Genomic DNA, 21,734 nt, shown 5'->3' with positions numbered 1-21,734 from the left:
TAATAATCTGGACCATTCATCCCCATCTCACACATGTTTATGACCCTGGGATTGGCATGGCTGACACTAAGCACTGACTCCTTCCTCAAGCACAAAGCAACGGGCTTTCTGTGAATTATCACCATCTTTACAACAACTCTTGACACAATGTTATTATTAGTCCCATCTTCTAGTATAGGCTCAGAAACTCAGAGAGGTAAAGTCACCATCCCTGGTCACACAGGGTGGATCTGGGATTTAGTCCAGGCCATCTGGCTTCAGGCAGCATATTCTCCATCTCCCCGCCCCCTCCCCACCCCCAGCACCAAACAGCCTCTTTGTCTTCTGCTGGGAAACCGATGCCTGAAGAGACACAATCCCTGACACCCAGCAGGCCAGACTGGTGCTCCTGCCACATGTTCCTTTAGCATCTGTGGGTACCAGGCTCCAGAAAGCCAGTCCCTGGGCCTTCTGCTTCTGTTTATCACAGGCAAAAGCTAGCTCTTTCTCAGAGCCTGTATCTGGACAATGGGGATAACAGTAGTACTGTCTCACAGGGCGATTGAGAAAATGAAGAAGGTATGTCCAGAATGGACCTGGCAGGGTTTGGAGAAAGGCTGGGTGCTTCTCTGGGTTTCCATGGTAACAGCCTCCCCTGTTACTGGCTCTGCCTGCTGCCTGAGAGAGCGGAGGAGGGTGGTAAGGTAGGAGAGAGGGTGAGGGCTCTCTTCTCTTTTTCTTCCTCACCAACCAGCGTGTGGCCCAAACTTAGGGGCTGGGTCATGTAGTGAGTCCTTCCAGGCAGAATATAACCTGGGCACATAGCAGTTGTCTCCCAGCATCCTCAAGATCTACACAGTGTCTGCCAAGAGTAGGTGCTTGGTGAATTGATTCCACCTTGTTGGATGGATCGATGGACACAATTTCATTTTCTCTTCCCCAAAACATTGTATTCGGTCCTCCTTCAGGTCTTTACCAATATAGTTCCCTGTCCGCACCCTTCCCCACTTCCCAGTGCTGATGCCTCCACCGCCACAGCTCAGCTTGGAGGTCAACTTTTAAGCCAGGTGTTAGTGGCTCACGCCTGAAATTCTAACTACAAGAGGCTGTGATCTGAGGATTGTGATTTGAAGCCAGACCAAGCTGACAAATTTGAGAGACTCTTATTTTCAATTACTAGGGGTGGGGGTGGGGGGTGTGTGGTGGGTGAGAGGAAGGCCAAAAGCTGAGCTGTGGCCTAAAGCTGAGGAACAGAGCCCAGGCCCTGGGTTCAAGCACGTTTGCATGTACCTCCCCACCCCCACATGTACCTGCATGCACGTGCGCATGCACACACACACCACCATCACCACCACAAATGTACTTCAGAAGACTCCATCAAGAAAATGAAAAGACAGCAACAGACTGGGAAAAAAATTGCAGAATCATGCCGTTTTCTGCTTAAGAGGAACAGATTCTGAGAACCCCTAAGTCTGTGATTTTTCCACTACATTTGTTCTTTCACAGGAAGAAACCCGGTAGCTGAGTGGTATTTCCTGACTTGGACTTTCTCTCCATAACTGATTCAGGTAGGAAAAAAGCTCCTTGGGCCTTCCCTACCTAAGGGTTTGCCTCCCGATGCCTTCCATCAAGCTGCTGCCTTGACATAGGCTCCCCCTAGTGGCCATCAGCTTTCTGTTGGCCCTGTCCTGTAATCTGCTGAACTCAGATGCCTGCTCCACCCATGCTGGAAATGCCATTGTGGCTGCCGAGGTCCTCTGGCAGAAGGCTTACTGATGGAGTATACTGTGTTCAATGCAAACCACTATGACTTTACATTTGGCTGGATATCAGTGGCCTAGGATAGAGACATCAGACCCTGGGCAGCCTACGGTGAACAAGGGTGGGGGGAGTAGAAAGTTGGGCACCTTACAAAGGTTCTTGTTAGACACTAGTCTAGGGGGTAGGATTGTGAGAAATGTTGGCATTTTTCATTTCCCAGGACAAATCTCATTATGTCCTCTTCCCATTTTTGGGGGTGACCCAAGGGACCCCAGGTTCCCAGACCACCTTCTCATCTCTCCCTCTCCAAACCCGGAGCCTTCTTTCCTTTCTTCTCCCCATCCTTCAAACCTCCCCAGCTCCTGAGCCCATAGCTGGTGTCCTGGACCTCTAGATCCACTTTTCTCACAAGTGTTTCTGGCTGCTCACAAGTGTGACAGGCCTGGTTTCACAGGATCCACAAATCTGAACCCCCTCGTTCCTCTCAGCAGCCCTGGAAAATGGTGTCCATGGATGGCACTGTCCCCATTTTTTCAGACAAGAGTGAGGCAGGGAGGCCTGACGTGCATTGCTCAGGGTGCTCGGGCAGCAGTGTGGTCAGAGCTGCAAGGCGCAGGAACGCCCCAGCTCCTGCACTCCCTCACTTCCTCACCGGGAATTGGAGACCAAGACTCTTCTGGACGGGCCTCTGGAGGGCAATTCTGTCTCTCCCTAGCACCCCAGGTCTGGCATGGAAAGACCTGTTTCTTGCTTTTCTTTGCAACTTTCAGGTTCTTCTTCCTCCTAGCCCAACTAACTTCCCAGTCTTAGCCTAGAATCTGCTGCCCTCTTTGCTGCAGCCATTTGCTGCTCTCTGGTCACTGCCCTCACTTCAAACCCCTCTCTCCTCTCTTCCTTCTCCATGGCCCCCCTTCAGTGATCTTGTCCCTTGCCTCGGAGAGACATCCATGCTGGTGGCTTTTGTCACATGGGCAACACCGGTTTGCCTTCTGGATTCCATGTCTGAATCTCCTTAGCTTGTTCAACTGCACCCTTGGCTGCCTCCCCTCTGGACCTCTACCCTGCTCCTCCATCTTTCTATCTTCCCATCCCAGGACAGCAACTCCATCTTCCAGTCACTCAAGCTGAAAGCCTTAATCAGCTCCTCCAATCAATTCGTTCTTTCACTTTCAATCTAAGAGCAGATCCTCCCTACTGCTTCTGGCCTGGCCTGCCAATTCTCCCTCCCCGATGCTGACTTGTTTGGCCTTCCTCACCCTCTCTAGTTTCAATCAAAAAGACCTGAGAAAAACCTTAGCCATTCCTTGGCTCAAACCTCTCCTTTTCCTTCCCCCTCCCTTGTCCAGCCACAGGGATGCCCAGGCCAGTGTGCACCCAGGGCCTTGGTTTCTGCTGAAGCAGGCTTCCCCATGCCCATGTGACTGCATGCTTTCTGCAGGTCCTCCTTCCAGTGTCACCCTCTCAGAGAGCCTTGGCTAGTCACTCCCTCTCACAACTCCAACCTCACCCCTCTCCCTGTGCCCTTTCCCGCTACAGCCCTACAAGTCTGTATTCACAGACTTCCACCAGCATGAGTCTGGTACAAAACAGTTGCTCACCAAATAACTTGAATGAATGAGAAGAAATCTTCTTCTCTTAAATAGGAGGGAAGAGTCTCTAGGGGCAGATGAGGAACCCAAATGGAAGCCCTTTAATGTTCTCAACAACTTGGCAAATTAGTACAGGCTGCTGCCAGTGGCCTTCAATTTAACCCGCTCTTCCTGGTCTTAGCCATGTCTGGAAAGTACAAGGCTCTGCCTTGGAGCTTCATCAGGATGCCCACCTGTATTGAATGGACTTAGGTCCTGGGCAGGTGCCAGGCCTCTCCGTGTGCAGGGCTCAGCCATTCAGGGTCCTTCACCCTGTACCAGCCCCCCAAATCCTTAGGAGTATTTTGTTTCCCAGAGAACTATAGAATTTAGAGGTTGTCACCCATGAGCTCCATTTGCATGGGCATCCCACAAACAAAATGGTTCTTTCTTTTCAACTTTTCCACTCTGGGGCAAGTTTTTGGTTTATATATTAGAAGAGAGAGCTGGGCGCCAGTGGCTCACTCCTGTAATCCTAGCTACTCAGGAGGCTGAGATCTGAGGATCATAGTTCAAAGCCAGCCTGGGCAGGAAAGTTCAGGAGACTCTTATCTCCAATAAACCACCAGAAAACCAGAAGTGGTGCTGTGGCTTAAGTGGTAGAGCACTAGCCTTGAGCTGAAGAGCTGAAGGACAGTGCCCAGGCCCAGAGTTCAAGCCCCATGACTGACAAAAGGAAGGAAAGAAAGAAAAAAAGAAAGAAAGGAAGGAAGGAAGGAAGGAAGGAAGGAAGGAAGGAAGGAAGGAAGGAAGGACGGAAGGAAAGAAAACTTTCACAGGGGGGCAATAAGACCTCAGGTGGATGTGCATTTTGCTGCTGTTTTTTTTGTTTGTTTGATTTTTAATGATCAAGTAGTACAAAGTATGAACTCATCCAGGGAATGTGATGTGAGCTATTTTGTCTCCACAGCCCAAGGTTTGAAGTCATTGTTACCTCCAAGAATTGTGCAGTGTCATCATGAGCTACCTCTCTGTCTTTTTAAAAGTTGTTTTTTTGGGGGAGGGGCTGGGAAGGTGGCTCAGTGGTAGAGCGCTTGCCTTGCATGCCTGAGGCCCTGGGTTCAATTCCTCAGCACCACATAAGCAAAACGAAAAAAGCCGGAAGTGGCACTGTGGCTGAAGTGGTAGAGTGTTAGCCTTGAGCTGAAGAGCTGAGGGACAGCGCCCAGGTCCAGAGTTCAGGCCCCACAACCAGACCCCCGCCCCCCAGAAAAAAAAATAAAAGTTTTTTTTTTTTTTTTTTAATGTAGCCAGGTGCCAGTGGTCAGGAGGCTGAGATCTGATGATTGCTGTTCAAAGCCCAACTGGGGCAGGAAAGTCTGTGAGACTCATCTCCAGTTAATCACAGAAAAAGCCAGAAGTGGTGCTGTGGCTCAGGTGGTAGAGAGCTAGTCTTGAACAAAAAAGGAGCTCAAGGATAGCATCTAAGCCCCAGGACCAGCAAAAAAAATAAAAATAAATAAATAATATATATAATAATGTATTTTTAAACTTTCCGTAAGTAGTTGTACAAAGGAGTCTCAATTCAATATGTCAACTTATAAGTATAGTGTATCTGTATGTATGTGTGTGTGTGTGTGTGTGTGTGTGTGAGAGAGAGAGAGAGAGAGAGAGAGAGAGAGAGAATACTGGGGCTTGAATTCAGAACTTTGAACTCTTACTTGGCTTTTTCAGTTAAGGCTGACACTCTACCATTTGAACCACAGCTCTACTCTGGCATTTTGCTGGTTAGTTGGAGATAAGAATCTCATGGATTTGCCTGCCTAGGGTGGTTCCACACCAAGATCTTCAAATCTCAGCCTCCTGAGTAGCTAGAATTAGGTGTGAGCCACCAGCGTCCAGCAGTACGATGTTTCTTGATCTATGCCACCTTTCCTCATTCTCCCCCGTCTGTCCCAACCTTATCCACCCCTTCAAATTATTTGGTTTTTAGTTTTATGATGATGCATTTAAATATTATAACTATAGTCTCCCACACACTCTCAATTTGTCCGCCCTTCCTCCTTACAAAACATGTTTCTACTTCGTTTCGTTAAACTGTAAGTTAATGCTTCAAAAAGTTACACCACTGGAGTTTTCCCAAGTACTGTACACCAAACTTTATGTCTGTGTCTCTATGCATATAGACCTTTATATGTCTGTATATGTTTATAATTTAGATCTAACTTCCACATATAAGAGAAAACATGTATTCTTGTTTTTTTGGTTTTTTTTTTTTTGGTCGGCTGTGGGGCTTGAACTCTGGGCCTGGGCGCTGTCCCTCAGCTCTTCAGCTCAAGGCGAGCACTCTACCACTTGAGCTACAGTGCCACTTCCGGTTTTCTGGTGGTTTATTGGAGATAGGAGTCTCACGGTCTCTCCTGCCTGGGCTGGCTTTGAACCGTGATCCTCAGTTCTCAGCCTCCTGAGTAGCTAGGATTACAGGCGTGAGCCACCAGCACCCGGCCAAAAAACATGTATTCTTTGTGTCCCTAAGCCTGACTTATCATGAGTTTTTTTTTTCCCTAGTCCATCCATTCCCTTGCAAATGACACAATATTCTTCCTGACCAATGAGTGAAATTCCATTGCAGGAGTATACCACTGGCTCTTTGTCTTGAAGTCACAGTTCCCCAACCTTGGCACTGGTCCCTGCATCTGATTTGGCCAGGCCCAGCCTTTGCCTTACACTCAGTGCTCATCTCCTGACCTCCCAGCAGCCTCCTGTGTTTTGCAGAGTGGGGGCCAGCCCCCGCATCTCTCCAGGAACCTTCCAGGATGTCTGCCTTGCCGGAGGAACTGAATATGGCGGGAAAGTTAGGCAACATGTCCGTGGATGAGTGCTTCCAGTCTCGTAGCACCGTGCTCCAGGGGCAGCCCTTTGGGGGGATCCCCACCGTGCTGTTCCTCAATGCCATCTTGTGGGTGGTGAGTCCTGGGCACTCATTGCTCTGAGTATAGCCCCAGCTCCTTCGCTGGGGAGACCGCAGCATCCACTGTGTGCTGCTGGCTGGGGTGGGGGCAGGAGCGTGGGAGGGACGACCCCTCCCTGACAGAGGACCCTGGGGACTTCACACAGTCTCCCCTAGGGGAATGCAGGAGGCCGGCTCAATGGAAGACATATTCCACATCTCTGACCAGTTTTGCTTTCTCTGGCCCCTGCAGCTCATTGTTTTGGCTTATTCCTTCCTCCGGAAAGCCGCGTGGGACTATGGGCGCCTGGCTTTGCTGATACACAATGACAGGTAAGGAAGGCAGGGTCAGCCCCTGGCTCCCCTTGGGTGTCTCGTCAGCTGGCTCTCTGCAGAAAGGAGGATTGGAGGGCAGCCATCCCTGGGCACAATGCCACATTCTTTCCCTCTGGTCTCAGACTTTCTGGATCCCATGGCTAGACTTGTCACAGTGTGTTGTGTACCTGGCAAGCAGGGCAGTGCTGTCTTTATCCAGAGCTGCATGTCCAGCAGAGGAACTGAGGCGTGCCTGCAGCCATGGCCCAGGGAGAAGAGAGGGAGCAGGGCAGACATTTGAGGCCTTCTCTCTCCTTTTCTACCTCCCTACTGCCCTTCCTGGCTGGCAGCCTGACCTCGCTGATCTATGGGGAGCAGAGCGAGAAGTCGTCTCCCTCAGAGATTTCCTTGGAGATGGAGCGCAGGGACAAGGTGAGTACTGGGAGTGGGCTGGGCACAGAGGGATCTTGACCCTGGTGTACAGAAAAGAGCAGGGGTCAGGCAGCCAGGCTCCCTACTGAGACTTCGAGCAAATTCCTCAGCCTCCCCAGACTCTGTTGGAGATGGAGATATTAACCATCCTACGTCTAGGCTGCCAAGGAATTTGAATAATAGCTTAGATTTTTCAAAATGGACTTCTCTTTTCAAATCTCTACTGCTTCCCACAGTTCCCAGACCTGCCCTCCTCCGTGCCCCTGCCTGAGCGAAGGGCACCCCTCCATTGCACAGAGAGATTCTCGCTATCAGGCCAGGATTCCCTCAGCCCACCCCACGGAACCCCATGGTCTGCTTCTTTCCCTGTCTTGAGGAATGCAGCGCCTCCATCTCTTCATCCAGCAGCTGTGAGCACCCGTGTGCCACCGCTGGTTTGGGACCCAGGGATGGACCTAGTTGTGTCCCATAGCACTTCCTTCCAGCCCAGGGAGACAACCAGACATATGCATGTAAGACAGTAACGAGCATCCATCCGTCACTTAAAGGGGACAAGGACAGAGACAGGAGGGTGCTGCATTGTAGATGGTGGTCGGGGATGGTGTTGGGCAAATGAAGACCTGAGTGCAGGAAGGGGGAAGAGAGGAAGAGGACTTCCAGTGTCTCATCATAACCATACACTGCTGCCTGTGTCCATTGGCCTGGCACAGCGATCAGAGGGACTGATCTCCGTGTCCTCACCTCCCAGCCACCCACTCCCCAGCCTCCTTGAATGTGGTGCCCACTCCGTCACCTCACCAGCCCCAAGGCCATCAGTAGCCCCCAGCCACCAAATCCGGTGGATTTCCTCAGCCCTATCTTACCCCATCTCTCAGAGTGTCTGACCTGTAGACCATCCTTCAATCTTTTTTTTTTTACTGGTAAGAAAACTTTAGCTGGGCGCCGGTGGCTCATGCCTGTAATCCTAGCTACTTAGGAGGCTGAGATCTGAGGATCACAGTTCAAAGCCAGCCCAGGCAAAAAAGTCCGTGAGACTCTTATTTCTAATTAACCACCAGAAAACCAGAAGTGGCACTGTGGCTCAAGTGGTAGAGCACTAGCCTTGGGCTAAAGAGCTGAGTGACTGCTCGCAGGCCCAGAGTTCAAACCCACAACCAACAAAAAGAAAAGAAAAGAAAACTTGGCAGAACTTTATTGAGTAAGTGAGCAAGCAGGAAAGCAGATACAAAGCAGATATGCTGAAAGGCAGAGGCGCACTCTAACAGAGTGTGGGTACACTCAAAGGGAGGGACCCATCCTTCCCTCTCCAGTGGGGCATCCATTTGGCTCTGTGATATCTCACCTGTCTTCCACCTCTACCCTTTTCAGCCGCCGCCACACCTAGCTGGGGTCTCCCCACCTACCCTAACTCCCTTTCTCATTCTGCTCTTTCTCTCTCTCTCTCTCTCCTAGCAAAGGCATCCACACTCAAATTCCAGCTGTTACTCCTATACTGATGCTTCCAAATGTGTCCCTCCGCTAATGCTGAGGGTCTCCAGCCCCTCTTATCTGATAGCCTTGTTTTCAAACACAGGGAGTTTCAAGCTCAGGCCTGTAATCCCCACCTATTTGAGAGGCAGAAATCAGGATGAGTGTAGTTCAACGCCGCAGGGTCAAAAAGTTAACAAAGTTCCAGCTCAGTTGGGCCTGGCGGCTCACACCTGTGAGCTCAGCTCCCGAGGAGGCCACTAGTGGATTGTGGTCCAGGCAGGATCCAGACACAAAGCAAGATCTGATCCGAAAAATAATCCACAGTTCTTAAAGGGTTGGAGATATAGCTCAAGTAGTAGAGTGCTTGCCTAATAAGCAAAAGGCTCTGAGCTAAAACTTCAATGCTGAGAAAAGAACTAATAGATCACTTCATTTTCTGTGCTGGTCCTGGGACTTGAGCTCAAAGAGAGGCTGGGTGCTGTCACTGAGCTTTTTTTATTACTCAAGGCTAGCACTCTACCACTTGAGCCAGAGCTCTACTTCTGGCTTTTTGGTGGCTAATTGGAGATGAGAGTCTTGCAACTTTCCTTCCTCGGCTGCCTTTGAATCGCAATCCTCCTATCGCAGCCTCCTGGGTAGCTAGAATTACAGGTTGAGTCACCAGCACTTAGCTAAGATGGCTATATGTTATTTTTTTTATTTTTATTTTTTTATTTTTGGGTCCAGTTGTGGGGCCTGAACTCTGGGCCTGGGCGCTGTCACTCAGCTCTTCAGCTCAAGGCTAGCGCTCTACCACTTGAACCACAGTGCCACTTTCGGCTTTTTTCTTTTTGCTTATGTGGTACTAAGGAATCCAACCCAGGGCCTCATGCATACAAGGCAAGTGCTCTACCACTGAGCCACCTTCCCAGCCCAAGATGGCTATATTTTAAAAGAAGATAAATCATTATATGTGGCAGAGGCTAGAAATTCTCCTAGGCCAGCAAGGAGAGTATAAGGAGGAGAGCCCTGCAGTGGTGAGCCAACCTTCTGGAGGCCTCAGCCTGGGCTGTGATCCACAACCAGTGCCCAACCAAGTTGTGCAGACATCATTGCCCCCATGTGGCAAGGGTGGGAAGGATGGGGACCAAGAGAGGTCCAGGGCACTGACTGCTGTCAGTCAGTCTCATCAGCTAAGCTGGCTGCTCATGGCCTTTTCCTATGGTGACTGAGGAGGAAGAGAGAGAGAGTTGGAAGGGAGTATCCACCTCCAGGCTGCCATTTAGCTGCTGAGTTTTCTGAGTGGTTTATGCCATCAGAGAGACCAGGGTGGGGGACATGATGGGTCCCAGACAGGCTCTCACATCTGTGCAACTTTCATTGATTACACTTTTCTACTTCTAAACTTTGCCCTGTCATCTGTGCTAGGCCTGCATGTACTCTAGTTGGTGTCGTTACCAATGTGTTGGATATATCCACGCACCTATCATGACAAGGGGCAGAATACATCCGTAGGAAGGTGTGTCCCCCAGCTGTGTGCTCCCTTAATAAATTGTACCTTCTTCCCCCAAAGTGAGCTGTGGAGGGGCAGCAGAGCCTCCCAGCCCAGTTCTTATCCAGCAAGTCCTCCCTCCCTGTGGATGGCGCCATCATGCTATCTGCCCTCATCCCACACTCTTTCCTGGGTTTCCCGTCCTTCTTTTGGCTCCCCAGGACATGGCTGGGGAAATGGTGTTCCTGCACTGACTGGCCATTGCCACCATCAGCCAGCCAGACACGTTGCATTAGTTAACCTTTGATCATTATGAGAAAACACTTGAGAAAACCAACTTGAAGGGAGCAAGATTTATCATGGTGCATGGGTTCAGAGGTCTCTGTGTTGCTGCTGTGGGCAACAACACCTAGGCGAGGAGAGTGTGGTGGAGCCTAGCTGTTTACCACAAGGCAGCCAGGAAGTGAGGGAGGCGACAAGCTTAATCCCAGTGACTTCCTACTTCCAACCAGGTTCCACCTTTCAGTTCAGTGTGAGCTCACCATTGATGAGTCCATTGATGAAGTTGGCACCCTCTTGATATCAAATCATCTCTCAGTAGGAGCTAGCCTCCAACAGATGAGCCTCTTGAGGAAACTCTTCATGTCTCTACAGATGTAGAGGATGGGTTTTATGCTAACAGAGAACAAGGAATTTTTTTCCCCTGCCCTTGTTGTTTGCTATTAGAAAAACCCTTCACCAATCCCTGTGGTTTCTGACGTAGATCTTCCTGGTTCCTGGAAATAGAGTCATGTTATTCAATTGGGCCAATCAAGAGCCTCAGCCTTACCTGGAGTTTTGTTAAACCTTCAGAGGTTTAATACCAAGTCTGGTAGCTTTCAGAGCCATGGGCCATCACCCACCCACATTCCCTCTCCATAGCCAAGGCTGCTTTTCAGACAGCAAGAGCTGCAAGAAAGCCTTTTCAACAGGACAGGACCCTCGGGGACAAGAGCAGAAACCTGACTCAAACTCGTTATATGACAAATGGATAATTTGTGGCCCAAGTGTAGGGAAACAAGTTCTTGCTTCAGGCACAGCTAGATCCAGGAAGCCCAGCCCTCCAACAGCCCCCTTCTTTGGACTTCTTTTCCCTGAGCTGGCCTTGTTTTAAGGAAAGCTTTCTGCACATGGCACCAAAGATGGCATTATACCACCACAGGACTGGACACTGATGGCACGTGCCTTTAAAATCCTAGCTACTCAGGAGGCTGAGACCTGAGGATCAATGGTTTGAAAACGGCCCAGGTGGGAAAGTCCATGAGACTCTTGACGAACCAGCAAAAAGCCAGAAGTGGAATTTTGGCTCAAGTGGTAGAGTGCTAGCCTTGAATAACAACAACAAAAAAAAAATGCTAAGGGACAGCTTCTAGGCCCTGAGTTCAAGCAAAACAAAACAAAACAAAAAAACCTACCACAGGCTTCATGGTGTTTACTGAAGCATGAGAACTCGAGACATCATCATCCATATAAATCCCATTAAAAGAATTTTAACTGACTTCTTTGGATCAAGTTTCCACTGGTCAGCTGACCACTGGCAGCAATGCCCTGTTTGCTGGACAGAGCCCTGGACTACACACACCTGAGAGCAATGCTCCCAGAAGGAAGCTCCAAGAGACAGACGTAAAGTAGCAGGTATCTACTCAAGGTCTCTTCCATCCTTCCAGACCCATGCCCAATTCCCTGAGCCTCATTTCCTGTTTCAGGATGGCAGGATTGACCACTCACTTCTGAGGGTAATCATCTCCCTCACTGGTCACCCCAATTCCATGCAGCCCTTTAGCAGGAAGAAGGCCCCTCCTGGGCACTGCCATAGGAGCCCAAGATGACGGCAGTGCTCTGTGGGGTCTCCAGAGGCAAGCCCAGCTGGCCAGGACTGATTTACTCTTGGTTTCTCTCCTTCCCCCCAGGGCTTCTGTTCCTGGCTTTTCAACAGTTTGACCATGAAGTAAGTGCCTGCGCTCAGTCACCTGGTGGTGGGAGGATGGAGGTAGGGAGTCTCTGGAGAGATGAGCAGGGTCCCCCGGCCCAGGATGACAACCTTGAGATCTGTGCCTAGTACAGCAGAGAGTCCTTTCCTGTGTAATCACTGATGAATGTAACGTGGACTGCCCCCCTGTCTTCGGGGAAGGATGACATTTAAGGGTTGAATCATTGACTCCCGTGCGTATCAGATTAGGAAAAGAAATCCTTTCTCCTGCTCTCCCTTGGTGTCAGTGGCCAGAATCCATCATACTTCTCAACAGGAAGCAAACGAAGGGCGGACTTCCTTTCTTCACCCCCAAATTACAAAGGGGCAGCCCTGCCCACCGCCTCTGCTGGATTTCTGTGCCAGACCCAACTCCAGGACACCTCTTCTCTCCTGACTCCCACACACAAGCAGAGGCTTCGGTTGAGCTGACATTTACTGGGAGTCTATATCCTCAGTGCATGTACATGCATGTGCACACACGGAATGCTCGCATGCCTACATATACGTGCATACACAGCTCTGCTCTGCACATGCGCAGAACTGGGCATGATCCTGGTCTCCTCCTCAGTGTCTTTCCTCCAGGTCAGTTCTTTCCTGTTTGTCCTTCCTACCCCTCTCCAGTGGCCTGAGGAGGATGTCCACTCCTATTTCTATAATTAGCTTTGCTGGGAGCCTTCTACTTTCTCACAAGAACCTGCCCTCAGGAGTCATGGCTCTTCTGTTTTCCAGATCTCCTGAAGGTCCTGGGACCTTAGAGGGCACAGGGAACGCTGAGTTGGTGTTGGGAATCCTGAGCTGGGCCTAGGACAGGGGGATCCCATGGCGCCTCTAGTATTTCCTGCCACTAGTCAGTCCCTAGGGAATGAAGCAGCTCCTCTGTGTGTAAGTCAAGAATTGGTCTCTCCACTCTTAGCCACGCATGGCCAAGTAAAAGGAGACTTTCGTATTTCATGGCTTCCTCTCTGGTTTTGCTCTGTTGATTTGTTAAACGTTCCCAAGCTAGCACAGATGCACCATCACTAAGGGAGGAGTCTGCTACAACTGCAACCCCTGTCAACAGTTTCCAGGGAAGTTTATTTTTTATAAGCGTTCACTAATTTTGTAGTTTTAAATCAACCAGTACAGTATAGCGGTATATTCTTTACTGTAATGACATAACCAAGACTTGGTAATTTTAGAAGAGAAGAGGCTGGATAGTCCACTCAGCACAGCCTCAGTCTATTTTTCTATGCCAACAACATAATACCATAGACTGGGTAAGTCATAGGGGAAAGAGGTTTTGGCTCACAGACCTGGCCCAAGGGCAAAGGGAGACTACATTGAGTGATGGTCTTCTTGCCAGCGGAGGCCCAAAGCTATGCAGGACACAACCTGGCAAAAGACAGGGAGTGAGCCGGTTGCCGGTGGCTCATGCCTATAATCCTGGCTACTTAGGAGGCTGAGACTTGAGGATCAAGGTTCAAAGCCAGCCTGGGCAGGAAAGTCCATGAGACTCTTATCTCCAGTTAACCATCAGAAAACCTGAAGTGGCGCTGTGGCTCAAGTGGTAGAACGCTTGCCTTGAGCTGAAGAGCTCAGAGACAACACCCAGGCCCAGAGTTCAAGCCCCACAACCAAAAAACAAAACAAAACAAAAAGACAGGGGTTGTGCTTGTGTGTGTGTGTGTGTGTGTGTGTGTGTGTGTGTGTGTGTGTCCTGGTGCCTCTCAGAAAGCCACCAAGATTGGATCACAAGGCTCTACTTTGGTGACCCTGTCTAATCCTCGTCACCTCTTAAAGGCCCAGCCTCTAAAAACCACAGTCAGATTAACCTTCCACCTTCTTTATGATGGGAACCCATTCCATTGTGAGTTTTGCAGGGGATTGAAGCCATACCAGTCACCAGCACAACAAAACACGATCATACACATACACGATTGTATCCATCTTACCAAGGGTGTCATAGACATCATCCTCTCATTCCCCAAAGTGTCTCTATAGATGTATGTTGCTTTTACACTTTAAATTGAAGTTTAACACACACACACACACACACACACACACACACACACACACACACATATAAAGGTACACAAAACATACACAACTCAGTTATCACAACACAGAACCTTTGCTCCCACCCTCCAGGTCCAGAATTAGCACTTTGCCCCCAGAAACCCCCTTCTCGCTATCCCAATGCCCCCCCCTTGTCTCCACCAATAGCCACTGTTCTGACCTCTAACCTCCCTAACTATATGGCTCAGTAGCATCTATTTTTGAAATTTATATAGGAAATCATACCATATGTGCTGTTTATGCCTGGTGTATCTTTCGCTCAGCATTGTATATATAGGTTCAGCTAGGAGTCACTCCTTTTTAAAATTATATAATTACATATGCATGCATATCACACTCACTATGAAGTTATATATGTGCATATGTAAACAGTTCTTAAGTCCATCCTACCTTTCTTTGATAGACATCTAAGAGGTTTCCAGTCATGGATGTTACAGATAATGCATCTATGAGATTCTAACATGTCTCTGAATGCACATGTCATGCATTTCTGTTGGGTAGTAACCTAGCAGTAGAATTACGGTCATAGGGTGTGCATACATCCCATTTCAGTAGACAAGGCTGTCAACATGGCTGAGCAGTGTCCACCCACACGGAGCTCCCAACGTTCCACATCCTCCCTCACTAACCTTTGGCATCATCTAGCTTTCTCATTCTGGCTGGCCTGGTAGTATGGTACATGATCTCATTGTGGGTTTTAAGAATTCTTTTAGGAAGTGGAGCTGTGGCTCAAAAAAATAGTGTGCTAGCCTTGAGCAAAAGAGCAGAGATACAGTGCCCAGGCCCCAAGTTCAAACCCCATGGTCAACAAAAAAAATTCCCTATAATTTAAGGAATCCAAATGAACCGCTTTTTGAACAGGGTACACGTCAGTCTCACTTAGAGCTTCAGTAGGTGCCTGTAACCTGGCAAGCTCTGAAGTGTGCGAAGGAATGGAAGGATGGTTGGTGCCCATGGATGGAGTTCACAAGCTCTGGTTCCTCCACTTGGCACCTGGAGCCCAGCTTCCCTCTTTAATATGCCTCTGAGTTCACTGAGGTACACATCAAGCACACTTGATGCCTTGTGAAGAAGAGTAATACTTCCCTCAGAATTACAGCTGGGGGTAGGGGAGTCATCTTTCTCCTCCCCTATCCCATGGAAGCCGTGGCTGCACCTGTTCCTGAGGCATGTCCTCGTTTGTGTCTCCTCCAGGGACCAGGATCTGATTAACAAGTGTGGGGATGACGCACGCATCTACATCATGTTCCAGTACCACCTCATCCTCTTCGTGCTCATCCTCTGCATCCCCTCCCTGGGCGTCATTTTGCCCATCAACTACGCTGGAACTGTTCTGGGTAAGCAGCCCTCAGTGGGCCTTGGCCCTTGGCCACTAGACCTCAGAGGCAGCATGGTAGGCTGAACAGAGCTGGGGATGTTTATGGGGAAGAGAGGATAGATACCTGGATGGAGACCATAATGCTTTGTTCTACCTAGGATGTGGTGCATCACCGGGGCATACTACCATTCAGTCTGGAATTGTTTACTCGTATGCCTACATAGCACTGGGCCAGGTGTTTTGTGGAGGCCTTTGTAAGATTATGTGGCTTGCTACAGGGGTCCATGAACTTGACTGCTTCTATACTCACCCTGGTGGACATAGCACTGTAAATGCAGAGTTTGTCATCTAGGATTGCCTTCTACCCACATTCAGTGTTGCAGGCTAAATAGCACTGTGAGTGAGGGCCTGGTTTCAAAGACACAAAAATCATCACTCCACAACGTTTGCCCCCATCTGTTCCCCAGAAAACACTTTCATCCAAGTTAACCCATGATTCAACCTCATCTTAGGCAAATCAGGTTTGCCAACCTGATGGTGGTGTTGAGAGGTAATGTCGAGTGCCTGGTATCCAGTAGGTGCCCAGAGACTAGAGGTGCAGTTGCCTGAGAATCGCAGGACAGAGCTGCAGGGTGGCTGGACAGCTGGGTAGTTCAATGGCACCTGAGGTTCCAGGGGGACATCAGCTGTTCCTTGATCCTGTCCTCAGCCAGAAGTGGGCCTCATGTAATCAGTGTAGCACACTGAGTGTCTGGACCCCCATAGTGACAAACTCTGACTCTCGCCTTTCCAGATTCTTGTCCTGAGAATGAATATGTGGGCAGCAATAACATCGTGCAGGACCCTTAGACATACTTCACAAAACATGCCTTGAGGGCTGGGAAGGTGGCTTAGTGGTAGAGTGCTTGCCTCACATGCATGAAGCCCTGGGTTCCATTCCTCAGTACCATAGAAAAAGCAGTACAAACAGAAAAAGCCAGAAGTAGCACTGTGGCTCAAGTGGTTGAGGGCTAGCCTTGAGCAAAAGCAGCTCAGGGACAGTGCCCAGGCCCTGAGTTCAAGCCCCAGGACTGGCAAAACAATAACAAAAAAACAAAAAACTAAACATGGCTTGAACCTGCATACTAAATCATCCCATTCAAATGAGGCAGAGTCCCATTTGCTGGAATTTTGGGTTCTTGTGATTGTAACCAGAGTTTGTCATTTTTATCATTCTGGCTGGAGAGCCCATTTCCACAAGCTTTGCTGGGTTCTTGTTCTGAAATCATGTCCTAGGGCTGTCCCACAAACACTTGGTGTCATTTTACAGCCAAGAGCGTTCATCGGTGCTAGCTGGGGGTGGTTTTCTTCATTTTTTAAAAACTGTTATTGTAACAGTGATAGATAGGGGGGTTACACTGACATAGGCAGGTAATGAGTACATTTCCTATGTGCATTGTCACCCCTCCCTTCACTCTCTCCCAGTTTTTCCCTCTTGTCCCCACCCACATGTTGTACTTCATTTTCCACACAGTGTCTAGTGAGCATCACTGCTGCATTTTTTGTCCCTCCATTTCTGTGCCCTCCATTACCCTCCTAAAGACAGATAAACTAACAAAACAAAAAGAAAGGAAAACAAAAACAGCAACGAAGGAAAAAAACCCCTCTCGTTTCCATCTCCTGGAGTTCATTTCAGTGAATATTTTATATGATCAGATGCACACAGTCACTGAGCCTTTGTGTTCCTCTCCTAAGAATGGGAGGATGTCTTTTGTTGGAAGTTGAGGACAAGCTCTGGGGAGCAAGAAGGAAGGACAGCATCTTTAGAACTTGAGTGTTCCTTTAGGAAGCTTGAATCCTGGAGTACTGTCCAAGCTCAAGGTTGGAATCGTTTTTTTTTTTCTCTTTCAGATTGGAACAGTCACTTTGCTCGGACCACCATTGTCAATGTCTCCACAGAGTAGGTACCTGATCATCTTACCTCCCGTTCTACTGGCTGGGCATCAGTGGGGAGCATGAACGCCATGCAAGGACTGTTTCTCCCAGGAACCCAGGTCCTGAATGGGATGCCAGAAGTTTATTCTTTTGGTGGGGGAGGACTCAGTACCTCCATGTCCCTGTCTATCATGATGGAACTACCCCAACTGGCCACTCCCATTTTCTTAGTAGTTCCAGCTTTTGATCTCTCCCAAGAGGCAGAGACCCTTTACAAAGGAGAGATTCAAGATAGTCAATCTCTGCCTGCCACCCTTCATGGGTTCAAGTCAGCTCTCATAAAATTAAATGTATCATGAGCCTGCCCATCTTCCCCTTCTGATTCTCACAATGGAAGGTTCAAGAAATCGCATTTCCTGGCCCTGCATCTGGGTCAACCCATGATCTCTGAGGTAACTGATGTCTGCTCCCACACAGTTCAGGAGCCCAGGGGTTTATTTCTTGTTGGTGCCTAAATCAATCTGTACTGTGTACTGAGTCCCATGTGGTCATTCTATTCCCTGCAGAGGCCCACTAGGTGTCTTGGCAAGGCTTGGCTGATCTACACACAAAAGCAGTTCCCTCAATTGTGAATAGATTCACACACACACTGCCTCTGCATTCCCGCCATATGCCTTGGGGCAGGTTTACCCGAATTCTAGTCAACTCTAGTTCTAGTTCTAGGTTTACCTAAGACTCTCAGAACAGCAGACTGGGGTCATGGCATCTTTTTAGCCAATCCCTTCCCCAAGTGCTGTCAACCCTCACAGAGCCACCAGCACCTTGCCTAGACCACTAGCTGGTAGCTATTTGCTCATACCTTAATAATCCTAGCTATTCAGGAGACTTGAGTGCGAAAGGATCATGGTTTGAGGCCAGGAAAAGCCTTTGAGTTTCCATCTCAAAAAAGAAAAAAAACAACAACAAAAAGGGATAGAGGTATAGCTCAAGAGGTAGAATGCCAACCTCGCAAGCATGAGGTCCTGAGTTCAAAATCCAGTACCACAGAGGAGCATAGGGGTCTTCATGTGCATCCGTCTATACTGGCACACTCTGCTCTCTTGTCCTTGTGGATGAAGTGAGAGTCATGGAAGCACCCTGCAAGGCTGTAGGAGTCTAGGGGAAAATACTCCAGGAGCTTGGTCCCCGCCTGGTCCTGGTACAGGGAAATGCTCAGTAAGTCCTTCTCAGCTGGAGCCAGGCCCCTGACCTCCACTGCCTCCCATGCAGGGACCCCGAGAGGGGATCGGAGGACACTGATGCAGGAAGGGGAACAGGACACTGTGATGGAAAGGGAATGCATGGCCATGGTGAGGGTGGGATTGGGGGTCTGGAGAAACTCTAGAGAGGGTCTGAGGGATGGTGACGGCAGAGATGTCCAGGTGCACAGGGGTTAGGGACACTGTGCGGTGGGCACCGGGAGGCCCGCCATGCAGGGAGGCCTCACCCCACTGCTCCCCTGGCAGGAGCACGCTTCTGTGGCTGCATAGCCTCTTCGCTTTCTTATACTTCCTCGCCAACTTCATCCTCATGGCGCACCACTGCTTGGGGTTCGTGCCCAGGAAGAACCTAGAGGTGAGTGAAGCCCTGCCCCCTCCCCCAGATGGGCATTCATCCCAGCCTGGGAACAGCCCTAACTTGACCTACTCTGTGGGGTGGCCTCACCCAGGGCAGAAGCAAGCTCCGCCTCTTAGCCCAGTGGACCTCCTATCCACACGCCAAAGGACAAGCAGGGTCTGCCTCCTAAGAGGCAAGGGCCGAGCCACTCATGCCAGCCCTGCCTGGCCCTGCTTTTGCAGGTTCGGAGGTCACAGATGTACCCTACTGGTTCCATTTCTGTGACCCCCATACCCTCTGGGCAGGTTCTGAGGCAGAACTTCAGTGGCATCACACATTTGGAAGCTGATCTTAGGAAAGACCAGGTAGGGAGCAGAGACATGGTGGCCAGAAGAGAAGCAGCCAGAAGAAGGGAACATCAGGGAACAGCTTATAGGGCAGGAAGGGAGGAAATTTAACCCCAACAGAGAACACCAGGAGCTGGTGTGGAATGTGAGCTCTAGAATTTTCCCACCAGAGGAGAGTGGTAGGACTTCCTGTCCACATTAGCTGTATTTGGGGACTTTAAACCCTTACCTGTGTTTTTCTGTTTGTTTGGTTGGCTACTGGGACTTGAACTCAGGGCCTTTCTAGGCAGCTGTTCTGCTGCTGAGCCATACCACCTACCTTTTTGTTTTGCACATTTTTTATATTGTATCTCACTTTCTGCCCAGGCATGCACTTGGATCACAATGTTATTTTTCCTCTTTCTGCTGTAGCTGGGATCACAGTCATGTGCTACCACCACTCCCAGCTTCCTCCTTTGAGATGGAGTCTTGCAGACTTTTCTGTCCCAGACTGGCCTGGAACTATGATCCTCCCAATCTCAGCACCCCCCATAGCTATAGGATTACAGGCATGAGCCTCTGGAGCCATTTGCCTTTTGACCTACACATGCCTCCAAGGCCAGGGGAGAAAGCTCAGATAGACTTGCTGTTTGAGGCCCATTGAGGTCATTGTTCTGCAGAGATGAGTGCCAGCGGGCTGTAGGTATGCACCAGGAGAACCACTTTGCCACACCAGTACCTGGAGCAAGGGTGGAGACCCTCAAGCCATGAGGGCTCTGTAGGGAAGAGCAGCTGTGAAGGTGAGCATCCTTGACTCTGTCCTCAGTCACGGGCCAGAGGAGTGGGACCTGCTCTGTGAGATCATCTAGCCTGAGCGTGACTGGTAAAGTTACCTCAAGTGTTTCATCCTGCCGGACATGGAGATTCGGGCATCCCTGACTGATCCAAAAGTGACTTTTTCAGCCACCAAGACCCCTATTTCATGCAACACAATTTATAAGACTGTCTACCTTGATGGCTCAGATAAGCATTTTGTACCTACAGAATAAAACGGGAATCTTGGGGAAGAGGAGTGGGTATCTGTACCTTCTCTCCAGAGTCTTACTGTGTTAGTTTTTTGTTACTGCAACAAAATATACCAGCTAATCCATCTAAAGAGAGGAAAGATTTGTCACAGTTCTGGAGGTTTCGGTCCATGGTTAGTAGGCCTTATTGTCTTTAAACCTATGGTGAGGTTATGATGGGATCCTGCTTCTGTCTTAGCATCTGGGACATGGAGAAAGGGAAAGATGGGGGGAGGGAAGAGGGAAAGGGAAAGAGGAAGAGGAGGGATCAAGGTCCCATAGTCCCCTTGAACAACACAACCTCAGTGATCTAAGACCTCCTACTAAGCCCTGCCTCTCGAAGTTTCCACACCTTCCCAAGGCTCCTAGCATGGGCTCTTAGAGGACAGTTCAGAACCAACTTATAAGCTCACCCTCAACTCCCATGATCCATCTAATGTTCACCATGAAGCTTTACATGGGAACAGTCAGAAAAGCATTGGCAAGCAGGCATGAGCCCCTTGCTCCAATCATGGTCCTGAGGTCCTCCACCCAGGCCCAGTCTGTGACCTCCTGCCTTCCCCTCAGTGTCTGTGGCAGTGGCCACAGCCAGGGCACAGAGAATAAGAGAGGTACCATTGGCTGACCTCAGGAAGGGGATAATTGGTTTATTCACCAGGGTAGCCCTAGCCATCAGGTAGCCCAGCATTAGCAAAGGACTGCTCCCCAGGGGTTCCAGGACTCTCTGGAACTCCTGTCAAGCACAGAGTTCTCTCTCGATTTGCCTTCTCCACCTAGGTCACAAGAACCCTAATGATCACCTATGTGCCCACGGATATTCAAGACCCAGAGATTATCAGCAAGCATTTCCAGTAAGTGGCGGGGGCTGGGGGGGTGGGGAGGAGGGGGATCCAGTGTGCACTGTCCCTTCCTGAGTCCTCAGCCCTGTTAGTGGCTCTCTCTAGACTCAGCTCTGAATGAGGAGGGCCCCCACCAATGGAGCATGGCATGGTAGAGGAAGTAGTACTAGTTTTCCCTTTTCTCATGGATCCACCTACTGAGACCAGGGAGCCCCTGTCCCACAGCTGTTTGAGACACAGCACTGTGTGTGTGCATGCGTGCACATGTGTGCATGCATGCATATGTCCATACTTGGCTTGAACCCAGGACCTGGGCACTGTCCCTTAGCTTTTTCACTCAAGGCCGGCATGCTTTGCCACGTAAGCCACACCTCCACTTGTGACATTTATTTTGCTGGTTAATTGGAAATGAGTCTCATAGACTTCCTTGTCCTGGTTGACTTTGAACTGCAGTCCTCAGAGCTCTAAGCTCTGGGCCCCAGGGACACTATGCCCTGAGCTCATTCTCTCTCAGTAGCAGCCCTTTCCTAGCCTACCCCAACCCCTAATGGTTGCAGCCTGCCCCAGGCTCTGTTCTGAGCCATCCAAAAAGCATGTGCAAGTCTCAGATGAGCCAGGTTTAAGCTCTGAAGGTAGTTCAGCCTTTGGAACAGAGAATGCTCCAA

General features: G+C 49.6%; 1 protein-coding gene across 1 annotated transcript in view; it reads left to right on the top strand.

Moving 5' to 3' along the window:
* Tmem63c (transmembrane protein 63C) overlaps positions 1–21,734 on the top strand; it is a 64,173-nt gene that overhangs the window by 25,461 nt on the left and 16,978 nt on the right. Inside the window, exons 3-11 of the mRNA XM_042692652.1 lie at positions 1,486–1,547; positions 6,067–6,274; positions 6,512–6,591; positions 6,924–7,005; positions 11,896–11,933; positions 15,207–15,349; positions 17,221–17,269; positions 18,750–18,858; positions 21,008–21,081. Coding sequence (XP_042548586.1) covers positions 6,125–6,274; positions 6,512–6,591; positions 6,924–7,005; positions 11,896–11,933; positions 15,207–15,349; positions 17,221–17,269; positions 18,750–18,858; positions 21,008–21,081 — 725 coding nt within the window. The 5' untranslated portion in view covers positions 1,486–1,547; positions 6,067–6,124. The remainder of the gene's footprint in view (positions 1–1,485; positions 1,548–6,066; positions 6,275–6,511; positions 6,592–6,923; positions 7,006–11,895; positions 11,934–15,206; positions 15,350–17,220; positions 17,270–18,749; positions 18,859–21,007; positions 21,082–21,734) is intronic.

This window comes from Dipodomys spectabilis, unplaced genomic scaffold (genome assembly GCF_019054845.1).
Source record: "Dipodomys spectabilis isolate Male_0828 unplaced genomic scaffold, ASM1905484v1 ptg000157l, whole genome shotgun sequence".
NCBI classification, from domain to species: domain Eukaryota; kingdom Metazoa; phylum Chordata; class Mammalia; order Rodentia; family Heteromyidae; genus Dipodomys; species Dipodomys spectabilis.
The sequence above is the reverse complement of the archived record's forward strand: the minus strand, read 5'-3'. Positions and strand labels throughout refer to the sequence as shown.